Genomic DNA, 13296 nt, shown 5'->3' with positions numbered 1-13296 from the left:
AGTTACTAGATTTTTCTCTCCCTTTATGTACCAAATCATACTTAAAGTACCCTCATACTCTTTGTCTGTCTATTCATTTTCTGCTTGCAATATCATCATGTATGGTATGCCTGAACTGTTGTTGTTGGTACTGGTTTGTTGTTAGCTCCAGTCAGTATAATCATACAATTGAACTGTTCCTATTCATGAAGAATCCCACTTTCATTACCCTGTTTTCCACTGATGTTGATATTACACTGCATTCATCTCACCAGAAATCCTTATATTCTTTCCATTTCAGTATATTTCATTTAATGCACTTTACATATAATGAAACTATGCATTTCCATTTTTATATTTTCTAGCTTCTCTTCCACGTTCTGATGTCTAGCAATCCACATTATGATTCATAGAATTCATTTCTTATTCAGTCTTTTTCTCATAGTCCACTCCATTTTGACAGCCCCCTCCCAGAATCTCTTAGCAATGGAGAGACCATTACACTTTTACAGCTGTAGGTCATATGCTCTATGGATACACATTTCTTTTTTTGTAAATGATTCAGCTGTCTTCTGACTTGTTTAATGCAGCCCACCGTGGATTCATCCCCTGTGCCAACCTCTTCATCTCAAAGTAGCTCTTGTAACCTACATCCTCAATTATTTGCTGGACATATTCCAGTCTCAGTTTTTACCCTCTACAGCTTTCTCTATTACAATGGAAGTTATTCACTGTCTTAACAGATGTCCTATCATCCTATCCCTTCTTTTGTCAGTGTTTTCCACATATTCCTTTCCTTTCCAATTCTTCAGAAAACCTCCTCATTTCACCTGTAGCACCACATCTCACTCAAATGCATGATTCTCTTCTGTTCCAGTTATCCCACAGTCCACGTTTCACTACCATACAATGCTATGCTCCAAATGTACATTCTCAGAAATTTCTTCCTCAAATTAAGACCTATCTTTGATACTAGTAGACGTCTCTTGACAAGGAATTTCATTTTTGCCAGTACTGTATTGTTTTTGGTATCCTCCTTGCTCCATCCATCATTGGCTATTTTGCTGCCTAGATAGCAGAATTCTTTAACTTCATCTACCTTGTGACCATCAATCCTGATGTTGAGTTTCTTGCTGTTCTCATTTCTGCTACTTCTCGTTACTTTAGTCTTTCTTCCATTTACTCTCAGTCCTTATTCTGTACTCATTAAACTGATCATTCCATTCAGGAGATCATGTAATTCTTCTTCATTTTCATTGAGGATAGAAATGTCATGAGTAAATCATATTGATATCCTTTCAGCATGAATTTCAATTTCATTCTTGAACCTTTCTTTTATTGCTATCATTGTTTCTTCGATGAATAGATTGAAAAATAGAGGAGAAAGACTACATCCTTTTTAATCCGAACACTTTGTCCTTGGTCTTTCACTGCTGTTGTTCCCTCTTGACTCTTGTACATGTTGTACATTACCTGTCTCTCCCTGTAGACCACCCATATTTTCCTTAGAATTCCAAACATCTTGCATTATTTGGCATTGTCAAATGCTTTTTACAGGTCAATAAATCCAATGTGTGTCTTGATTTTTCTTTAGTCCTGCTTTCATTATAAACTGCAACGTTAGAACTGCCTCTCTGGTGCCTTTACCTTTCCTAAAGCCAAACTGATCATCACCTAAGACATTCTCAATTTGGTTTTCCATTCTTCTGTATGTTATTCTCATCACTGCATAATACAGCAGATATTTTCTTGAAATTCAGATGGCATATCACCAGACTTGTACATTCTACACACCAACATGAATAGTGATTTTGTTACCACTTCCCCCCAATGATTTTAGAAATTCTATCCCTTCTGCCTTATTTGATGTTAAGTCTTCCAGAGCCTTTTGAATTCTGATTCCATACTGGATCCTCTATCTCTTCTAAATCAACTTCTGTTTCTTCTTCTATCACATCAGACATATCTTCCGCATCATAGAGGCCTTCGGTACACTCTTTTCACCTATCCTCCCTCTACTCTGCATTTAACAGTTGAATTCCCATTGCACTCGTAATGTTACCACATTTGCTTTTAATTTCAGTGAAGGTTGTTTTGACTTTTTATATGCTGAGTCGGTCATTACTTCTTTTTCGATTTCTTCACATTTTTCATGCAGCCATTTTGTCTTATCTTCCCTGCATTTCATATTTATTTCATTCCTCAGCAACTTGTATTTCTGTATTCCTGAATTTCACTGAATATTTTTTTACTTCTTTCTTTCATTGATCACTGGAAGTAATTCTTCTGTTACCCATGGTTTCTTCACAGTTAACTTGTTTGTACCTATGCTTTTCTTTCCAACTTTTTAGAAATGTCCATTCCTCTAGAGCTGTACTGTCTACTGTGCTGTTCCTTACTGCAGTGGCAGTAGCCTTAGAGAACTTCAGATGTATCTCTTCATTCCTTAGTACTTCTGTATCCCACTTCTTTGCACAGTGATTCTTCCTGACTTATCTCTTAAACCTTAACCTATCCTTCATCACAAATATATTGTGATCTGAGTCTGTATCTCCTCCTGGGTACGCCTTACAATTAAGTATCTGATTTCGAAATCTCTGTTTGACCGTGATGTCATCTAACTGAAATCTTCCATATTTATTGTCCTGCACCTCTTGTAATTCTTGAACAGAGTATTCGCTGTTACTAGCTGAAATTTGTTAAAGAACTCAGTTAGTCTTTCTCCCCTCTCATTCCTAGTTCCACTCCCATATTCACTTGTAACTTTTTCTTTCACTCGTTCCTCTACAACTGCATTCCAATCCCCCCATGACTATTAGATTTTCACTTCCCTTTATGGACTGAATTAGCAGTTAAATATCCTCATATACTTTCTCTTCCTCTTCATCTTTAGCTTGCATCATCAGCATGCATACCTCAACTATCATTTCAGTTTGGTGTGCTATCAATTTATTTATTTATTTAGCCATCTGTGGACATTTTAAAATGTATGGATGTTGTCAGTTAGTGTACATTCATATATTTATACAGTTTGCTGTTACATGTATTTAAACATTGTGACATACAAGTTATTTACAGTCCTTATCAAAACATTACATATAGTTAAATATTGTGAAACAAGAGTTATTTACAATCATTTTGTACTAAGGAATTCACTTACAGTATAAAAGCAATGTTCCTGCAAAAACAATTTAAGATTGTTCCTAAAGCAGTACATGTTATCTGTTTCTTTTATTTTCTGTGGTAGTTTATCATACAGTTTTACACCTTCATACAATAAGTTATTTTGACTCTTATGTTTATTCTTCCTGTCTATGTGAAGACAGTGACTTGTTCTTGTACTATAGTTATGAAAACTGCTATTTGTGTTATAATTTTCTATGTTTTTCTTGATGTACACCATGGTTTGGCGTATAAATTTACAAGGAACAGTTCGAATTTCTAACATTTTGAAAAGTTCTCTGCAGTGGGCCCACTTACTGCTTTTCATTATAATTCTTAATGCTCCCCTTTGCATTTTAAATACTGTTTGTGAATTCTGAGCACTGTTCCCCAGAAAATAATACCATAGCTGATTACTGAATGAACGTATCTAAAGTATACAGTTCTCAAACATTCATTACTGCATGTGAATACAAGGACTCTAAGTGCATAACATGTTGTGGATATCTTTTTCGAGAGTTTAGTAGCGTGTTCATTCCACTTCATTTGGCTGACAATGTGGAACCCTAAGGATTTTGTTGTAGATACATAATATATGGAGATGTTGTCTAGTTTTAAATTTAAGAGACTTTGGTTTCTGTTCATTCTAAAGGATATTGTATTTGTTTTCTTTATGTTGAGAGTTACTTTGTTTTCCTAAGACCATTTGTGAACATTCTTCAGCACTTCAGTAGAATTTTCCAGCATTTGTGCTGGTGTCTTACTGGTGATTACTATGTTGCTGTCATCAGCAAACAATATCTTCTCTCAGTGGCTGATATGTTGTGGGAAATCATTTATATACACCCGAAACAATACTGGGCCCAGTACACTTCCTTGACGGACCCCAGTATTGATATGTTGTGGATCAGGTAATTGTTTCTCAATGTACTTCGATCCACTGGGGACATTTGTGATATCTACTGACTGTACTCTGTTTTCTAGATATGAATGAAACCATTTGAGAACCACTACCCTTACTCCTAGTGCCTCTAACTTATGCAACAGCTTCTGATGGTCAACTCTATCAAATGCCTTAGACAGGTCTAGGAAAAGGCCAGTTACATAGCTGTTCTAATCTAGTGCTTCTAAAACTGATACCGGTAAGATCAACCCTATCACTGAAATTTTCACAGTACCTCATTCTCTGCCCTAACTTCATATTCATAATGAATCCTGGCCCTGTTATTCCATTTTCTACTGCGGCTGATATTGCCCTATGCTCATCTGACCAGAAATCCTTGCCTTCTTTAAATTTCATTCACTGACCCTCACTATAGACTGAGCCTACACTGTAGTTGTCTTTAATGCAGTGGTTGCCATTGCCTTCTGCATCCTCACACTATTGATCATTGCTAATTCTTCCACTCCCACCACTAGCACAAGAGGCTGCCCCCAACCTTTGCCTGCTTCCTCCACCCTCTTTAACACAAGGTGGTTGGCTGAACTACAAAGAAGATTTTAATCTGAGGTATTCAAGAGTAATGCTGTGGTGTTCGAGGTCATTGTCAAATGGACCTTATAGATGAAATTAAAGGATAACTGAGATATCTTGTCAAAACTGTGGTAAGCTACAGTAAGCTAAGAGAGACTGGCATGCATGAAGGGGCTGAGAAGCCATGTTATCTTCATTCCAATGTGAATGGAAAAAGATAGTGGCTCATATTCATACAAAATACTCTCATCCTTGCACTATACAGTTACTTAACAAAATATACAGATTGTTTCATAATCTTTGCGTCAACTTTTGAGTGAATTCACCAGCCCTGAAATTATGAAATGTCACCAAACAAGCTCTGTCTACTAATCAGCTGAGCTGCATCTGCTTACTGCATACTGCATACTGCATGAGTATCCATCCTTGTTATTAGGGGGTGAGGAAAAAAATTATATAGGGTGGTCCATTGATCGTGACCGGGCCAAATATCTCACAAAATACACGTCAAACGAAAAAACTACAAAGAACAAAACTTGTCTAGCTTGAAGGGGGAAACCAGATGGCGCTATGGTTGACCCACTAGATGGCACTGCCATAGGTCAAACGGATATGAACTGCATTTTTTAAAAATAGGAACCCCCATTTTTTATTAGATATTCTTGTAGTGCATAAAGAAATAATGAATCTTTTAGTTGAACCACTTTTTTCGTTTTGTGATAGATGGCACTGTGATAGTCACAAACATATGGCTCACAATTTTAGATGAACAGTTGGTAACAGGTAGGTTTTTTAAATTAAAATATGGAACGTAGGTACATTTGAATGTTTTATTTCGATTGTTCCAATGTGATACATATACCTTTGTGAACTTATCATTTCTGAGAACACATGCTGTGACAATGTGATTACCTGTAAATACCACATTAATGCAATAAATGCTCAAAATGATGTCCATCAACCTCACTGCATTTTAAATACGTATAACAACATTCCTCTCAACAGTGAGTATTTCGCTTTCCATAATGTTCGCACATGAATTGACAATGCGCTGATGCATGTTGTCAGGCATTGTCGGTGGATCATGATAGCAAATATCCTTCAACGTTCCCCACAGGAAGAAATCCAGGGACGTCAGATCCGGTGAACGTGTGGGCCATGGTATAGTGCTTCAACGACCAATCCACCTGTCATAAAATATGCTATTCAATACCGCTTCGACTGCACGCAAGCTATGTGCCAGACATCCAACATGTTGGACGTACATTGCCATTCTGTCATGCAGTGAAACATATTGTAGTAACGTCAGTAGAACATTACACAGGAAATCAGCATACATTGCACCATTTAGATTGCCATTGATAAAATGGGGGCCAATTATCCTTCCTCCCATAATGCCACACCATACATTAGCCCACCAAGGTCACTGATGTTGCACTTGTGACACCCATTATGAATTTTCCATTGCTCAATAGTGCATATTATGCTGGTTTACGTTACCACTGTTGGTGAATACTGCTTCGTCGCTAAATAGAACATGTGCAAAAAATCTGTCATTGTCCCGTAATTTCTCTTGTGCCCAGTGGCAGAACTGTACATGATGTTCAAAGTAGTCGCCATGCAATTCCTGGTGCATAGAAATATGGTACGGGTGCAATCAGCGTTGATGTAGCATTCTCAACATCGACGTTTTTGAGATACCCGATTCTCGCACAATTTGTCTGTTACTGATGTGCGGATTAGCCATGACAGCAGCTAAAACACCTATTTGGGCATCATCATTTGTTGCAGGTTGTGGTTGACGTTTCACATGTGACTGAACACTTCCTGTTTCCTTAAATAACGTAACTATCCGGTGAACAGTCCGGACACTTGGATGATATCATCCAGGATACAGAGTAGCATACATAGCGTACGCCTGTTGGGCATTTTGATCACAATAGCCATACATCAGCACGATATTGACCATTTCCGCAATTGGGGAACAGTCCATTTTAACACGGGTAATGTATCACGAAGCAAATACCGTCCGCACTGGCAGAATGTTACGTGATACCACGTACTTATATGTTTGTGACTATTACAGCGCCATCTATCACAAAGCAAAAAAAGTGGTCCAACTAAAATATTCATATTTCTTTGCTTACTACATGAATATGGATTAAAAAATGGGGGTTCCTATTTAATAAAACGCAGTCGATATCCGTTTGACCTATGGCAGTGCCACTAGCAGGCCAACCATAGCGCCATCTGGTTTCCCCCTTCAAGCTAGATGAGTTTCGTTCCTTGTAGTTTTTTCATTTGATGCCTATGTGCTTATTTCGTGAGATATTTGGCCCGGTCACTATCAATGGACCACCCTGTATATATATTACCTCATCCACCCATAGCAAGGATGGATGAACCGCAAATTCATTATTAAGATTTTCTTGTTGAAAATTGTTCTGTCAATTTACTGGGGTACATAGTATGCAAATGTTGTTGTTGTTGTGGTTGTTGTTGTTGCGATCTTCAGTCTAGAGACTGGTTTGATGCAGCTCTCCATGCTACCCTATCCTGTGCTAGCTTCTCCATCTCCAAGTACCTACTGCAACCTACATCCTTCTGAATCTGCTTAGTGTATTCATCTCTTGGTCTCCCTCTATAATTTTTACCCTCCATGCTGCCCTCCAATCCTAAACTGGTGATTCCTTGATGCCTTAGAATTTGTCCTACCATCCAATCCCTTCTCCTAGTCAACTTGTGCCACAAATTCCTCTTCTCCCCAACTCTATTCAGTACCTCATTAGTTACGTGATCTACTCATCTAATCTTCAGCATTCTTCTGTAGGATCACATTTCAAAGGTTTCTATTCTCTTCTTGCCCAAAGTATTTATCTTCTGTTTCACTTCCATACATGCCTACACTCCACACAAATACTTTCGGAAAACACTTCCTGACACTTAAATCTATACTCAATGTTAACAAACATCTCTTCTTCAGAAACACTTTCCTCACCATAGCCAGTACATTTTATATCCTCTCTAGATGACCATCATCAGTTATTTTGCTCCCAAGTAGTAAAACTCATCTATGGCTTTAAGTGTCTCATTTCCTAACCTAAATCTCTCAGCATCACCTGGTTTTGCTTTTGTTCATGTTCATCTTATATCCTTCTTTCAAGACACTGTCCATTCTGCACAAATGCTCCTCCATGTCCTTTGCTGTCTCCGACAGAATTACAATGTCATTGGCAAACCTCAAAGTTTTTATTTCTTCTCCATGGATTTTAATTCCTACTCCAAATTTTTCTTTTGTTTCCTTTACCACTTGCTCAATATATAGATTGAATAACATCGGGGATAGGCTACTACCCTGTCTCACTCCCTTTCCAACCACTGCTTCCCTTTCATGACCATCAACTCTTATAACTGCCATCTGGTTTCTGTACAAATTGTAAATAGCCTTTTGCTCCCTGTATTTCACCACTGCCACCTTCAGAATTTGAAAGAGAGTATTCCAGTCAACATTGTCAAAAGCTTTCTCTACGTCCACAAATGCTAGAAATTTAGATCTGCCTTTCCTTAATCTGTCTTCTAAGATAAGTTGTATGGTTAGTATTGCCTCACATGTTCCAACATTTCTACAGAATCCAAACTGATCTTCCCTGAGGTCAGCTTCTACCAGTTTTTCCATTTGTCTGCAAAGAATTCATGTTGGTATTTTGCAGCCGTGACTTATTAAACTGATAGTTCAGTAATTTTCACACCTATCAATACCTGCTTTCTTTGGGATTGGAATTATTATATCCTTTTTGAAGTCTGAAGGTATTTTGCCTGTCTCATACATCTTGCTCACCAGAGGATAGAGTTTTGTCATGGCTAGGTCTCGAAAGGCTATCAGTAGTTCTAATGGAATGTTTTCTACTCCCGGGGCCTTGTTTCAACTTAGGTCTTTCAGCACTCTGTCAAACTCTTCACACAGTATCATGCCTCCCATTTCATCTTCATCTACGGCCTCTTTCAGCTCCATAACATTGCCCTGAAATACATTGCCCTTGTGTAGACCCTCTATACACTCATTCCACCTTTCTGCCTTCCCTTCTTTGCTTAGAACTGGTTTTCCATCTGAACTCTTGATATTCATACAAGTGGTTCTCTTTTCTCCAAAGGTCTCTTCATTTTCCCTGTAGGCAGTATCTATCTTACCCCTAGTGATGTATGCCTCTACATCCTTACATTTATCCTCTAGCATTCCATGCTTAGTCATTCTGCACTTCCTGTTTATCTCATTTTTGAGACATTTGTATTCCTTTTTGCCTGCTTCATTTACTGCATTTTTATACTTTCTCCTTTCATCAATTAAATTCAGTATCTCTTCTGTTACCCAAGGATTTCTACCAGCCCTCATCATTTTACCTACTTGATCCTCTGCTGTCTTCACTGTTTTATCTCTCAAAGCTATCCTTTCTTCTTCTACTGCATTTCTTTCCCCCATTCTTGCCAATCGTTCTCTAATGCTCTCTCTGAATCTCTCTACAAACTCTGGTTCTTTCAGTTCAGCCAGGTCCCATCCCCTTAAATTGCTGCCTTTTTGCAGTTTATTCAGTTTTAATCTACAGTTCATAATCAATAGATTGTGGTCAGAGACAACATCTGCCCCTGGAAATGTCCTACAATTTAACATCTGGTTCCTAAGTCTCTGTCTTACCATAATATAATATATCTGAAACCTTCCAGCGTCTCCAGGCCTCTTCCATGTATACAACCTTCTTTCATGACTCTTAAACCAAGTGTTAGCTATGATTATGTTATGCTCTGTACAAAATTCTACCAGGAGGCTTCCTCTTTCATTCCTTGCCCCTATTCTATATTCCCCTACTACTTATCCTTCTCTTCCTTTTCCTACTATTGAATTCCAGTCCCCCATGACTATTAAATTTTCATTTCCCTTCACTATCTGAATAATTTCTTTTATCTCACCATACATTTCTTCAATCTCTTCATCTGCAGCACTAGTTGGCATATAAATTTGTAATACTGTTGTAGGCATGGACTTCATGTCTATCTTGGCTACAGTAATGCATTCACTATGCTGTTTGTATGCAGATATATTGCTATGCCATCACCAGGCTCTATGTTGTAACTTAGTGGCTGAGCTCATATTGCCAGACAAAATATAATGGAAAAGTGAACCGGTATCAACACTGGTGTATGTAATATGGCTATACATTCATAAACAATCTGAGCAAGTGTATGATCATGTTAGATTTGCTGGTGTGGATACTGAGTCACTTTTGTATGATATTTTGCCTGGCAATATAAGCTCAGCCACTAAATTACCATAGGGGCCTGATGGTGGCATAATGCAATGCCAAAACTGGTTGCCTCTGGAATAAATAAGAGATGAAAATACAGCTGTTTGTTTATTTATGGGTGTTTAAGAGTAAGTGGCTCTAAACAGAGAAAGATATTTTAGAAGTGAATCAGGAACATTAATTTTTCTTTCACACAGATCAGAGGATTCAGTTATAGGTAATAAACATTGCATAAGCATGCCACAGAGTGCCTACGCTTGTTGCCTCTCAGGTACAAATCCAATAATAAAGGATGCCTGGTGTTACTGAGAAGTGTCAGCGAATGTTTTGCTGTTGTATTGGCAACATTTGGAACACAAGAGAGTGCCTGGAGATTGTTATCTTACCTGCTGACAAAGGCAATGCCACTTTTGTTATCTCCCATGAGGACTACACTAAGAAGATGCAGAGCCTGCTAAATGATGACTGCTACAGGAAGATCAATACACCAAGAAGTCAGAGAACAATAAGTAGTTAGAGAACAAAACCAGGGCACTTCTCAAAGAACTGGAGTTACCAGAGGGTGTCATCAAGGAGTTGTCACTACAAGGACCTATACCACCAAGATTTTACAGGCTCCCCAAGGTCCACAAAGATGAGATGCCATTAGCCTCACTGTTAGCAACATCACAACTCCTACATATTTTCTGGCAAAATACCTCACAGAGCTAATAAATCCTCATGTGGGTGAATTTCCACATCAAATCTGCAATTCTGTGTTTTTTTTTAAAATGCTTCAACAACTTCAGGCTGAAGGTCTCAAATATCATGATGAGCTTTGGCATCATTGTTTTAATCACCAGGGTGCCTTTACATAAGTCATTGGAACTCATTGGTCAGAAATATCATGAGAAGACAGCTGTCATATTCACACATGTTTTAATTTACACATATTTTCTATTTAATGGAGAATACTATGAGCAAACAGAGGGAGTCACAATGGGTAGACCACTGTCTCCAGTGGTTGAGAATTGGTACATGGAACACTTCAAGGGAGAGGTGCTGATGACATCCAAGTGGAAGCCCATCTGACTTTTCAGCTCTGTGAATGACACATTCATCATATGCCTACCTAGGAGTAACAAATTCCTGGACTTCATTGCACATTTGAACTCCATACATCCTAATGTCTAATTCACTATTGAGACCAAAGGAGAAGGCAGAGTACCATTCCTGGATGTCATAGTCAAGAGAAGAGATGATGGCACCCTGTGCCACAATGTGTGTTAGAAGAAAATGCACACTGTTCTGCATTTGCACACAAATGACTTTCACCACACACAGAGGAATATGGTGCTAAAACTTTAGTACACAGTGGGCACACCATCTCAGTTGCAGAACTGGAACACCTCAGAACTGTGTTCTGAAAAAAACAGATACTCAGAATGGCAGTTTAGGCACACTCTTTGCCCTACCACTATGGTGGAGATGGAAGAGGTCATGGAGGAAGAGGTAGCCACAGCCTCTATAGTGTATACCAGCACACTATTGGGAAAAATTGGATGTGTACTGAAAAAGCACTGCTCACCCAATAAAACATGGGCATTACTAGGAAATCAGAGATGACCTTGGTTTGTGGAAGGCTGGGGTATGTCAGATTCTGTGCCATGTTGAAAGACACATATTGGACAAAGAGTGCACACCACTGAAGATCAATGCCAGGAACACCAAGAACTTACTCGACTAATGTACCCCAACAAGTGGGCAGTCATAGAGCACTGTTTGTCAGAGAATCATGCTATGGAATATGAACATACAAGGATTTTAGCACAGACTTTCAAATACTGGGGCAGTGTCATTAGAAAAGCTACCAAAAATTGCACTAGAGATAATCTTATTAGTTGAAACGGTGGTTACAACCTCAGAAAGGCTGGGGACCCAGCAATGCATCTAATTAAGAAGATGCTCAGCAAACACAATAATCAGATTACCAGGATGTACAAAGTAACTACATTGATGCTACTACTGATGCCAAAGCAAATGTTTTCACAACTGCAAACTGTAGAACTGCTTGTGGTGGGAGGGGTTATAAGTCAGAAAAATGGCATCGGAAGCTCAGTTTGTCAGCGCATGCAACAATGGAAATGTATCTGATCACTGAAATAGTGTGCTTGTTGGACACCATGGTCTGGCATTACACACATGGACTGTTCAGTTAAGGTTGGTGCTGTTCCTTCATTTGTGAGTTCTTCATTGCTGTCTCTTGTCTTACAGGTGGCTGCATTTCTCAGTTACTGCTAGTACAAAACCATTAATCTGTATTGCTTGCCTCTTTCATATTTGGTAAATCAGAGTACCTCTAAACATTATTAATGGGATTATTACTGTTTTACCTTTCAGGGAATATTGACACTTCCCTTGCAATTTTCTCTGTCCATGTCTTCACTTCATAAACCCAACAATTATGTATTTAGTCAGTGTACTTACAATAAATATCATTCTATCAAACTTTACTTTTGTAATGTTGCTCATATACAGTGTGAAGTGAGCTGGATCCAATAAGGCACATGTTTGTGAAATTATTCTGTGTGTCTAATAATTTTTTTCTGTTGGTATATGTTTATTGTGAAGTTTATAAAGAAGCATCATATACTACTGTCTTCTCATAGTGTGCCTGCACCTGTTGCATATAATCTCCAATTCTCAATTTCATATGGAGCTGAAAGGAGCTAAATTGGATTCTGGGGCAACCACCATCAAAATCCTGAAAGATGAAATCATAGCAGGAACAGAGAAATGTGAAATATACACAATAGATATTAAAACATTTAATGTTTTGCTTCATATAACTTGCCACACAGATGCCATCTTTGACCTTGCCTTTCCACAGTAAGTGTATACTACAATGGCAACATAATACATCAAATTCATTGAATGTAACTTTGTATGTAGGAGAGTGTTCATTGCAAATTCTATCAAATATTGCACTAACTCTATCATTTTATTTTCTCTTTACAGTAAATGTTCTGAACGATATGCTACAAGCAGCAAGAATGATGTCAGAATCTGGGATGCCAAAACATCTAAGGAGCTTATGAGAATAACAGTGCTTAATCTTGTTTGTGCTAGTATCGTGTTTGCTCCTGATGGCAGCACCATTATCACTGGTATATTTTAACAGCTTCATTCATTAGCATTCATTTCATGATGAGACCTTCCTTCCTATGATCTTCACAAGTTTCATATACATCCCATCTATCCATGAGACAATTATTCACTCCATGGAGCCTGTGACACCAGGATACAAAAGTACATATGTGTCTGGTGGTAGAAAAGGAGGGGAGATGACTGGATTTTCTGGTGTAAAAACTATTTCAGAAGCTGTGCTCTAGCTGCATCACATTG

At 38.3% G+C, this 13296-nt stretch overlaps 1 protein-coding gene across 1 annotated transcript in view; it reads left to right on the top strand.

Moving 5' to 3' along the window:
- The window catches only part of LOC124803016 (cilia- and flagella-associated protein 52-like), a 108887-nt gene that overhangs the window by 50108 nt on the left and 45483 nt on the right, over positions 1-13296 (top strand). The window contains exons 7-8 of the mRNA XM_047264122.1: positions 12611-12780; positions 12910-13058. Of these exons, the coding sequence (XP_047120078.1) occupies positions 12611-12780; positions 12910-13058 (319 nt within the window). The remainder of the gene's footprint in view (positions 1-12610; positions 12781-12909; positions 13059-13296) is intronic.

This window comes from Schistocerca piceifrons, chromosome 6 (assembly GCF_021461385.2).
Source record: "Schistocerca piceifrons isolate TAMUIC-IGC-003096 chromosome 6, iqSchPice1.1, whole genome shotgun sequence".
Classification (NCBI taxonomy): domain Eukaryota; kingdom Metazoa; phylum Arthropoda; class Insecta; order Orthoptera; family Acrididae; genus Schistocerca; species Schistocerca piceifrons.
This window is presented reverse-complemented; position numbering and strand designations above follow the sequence as displayed.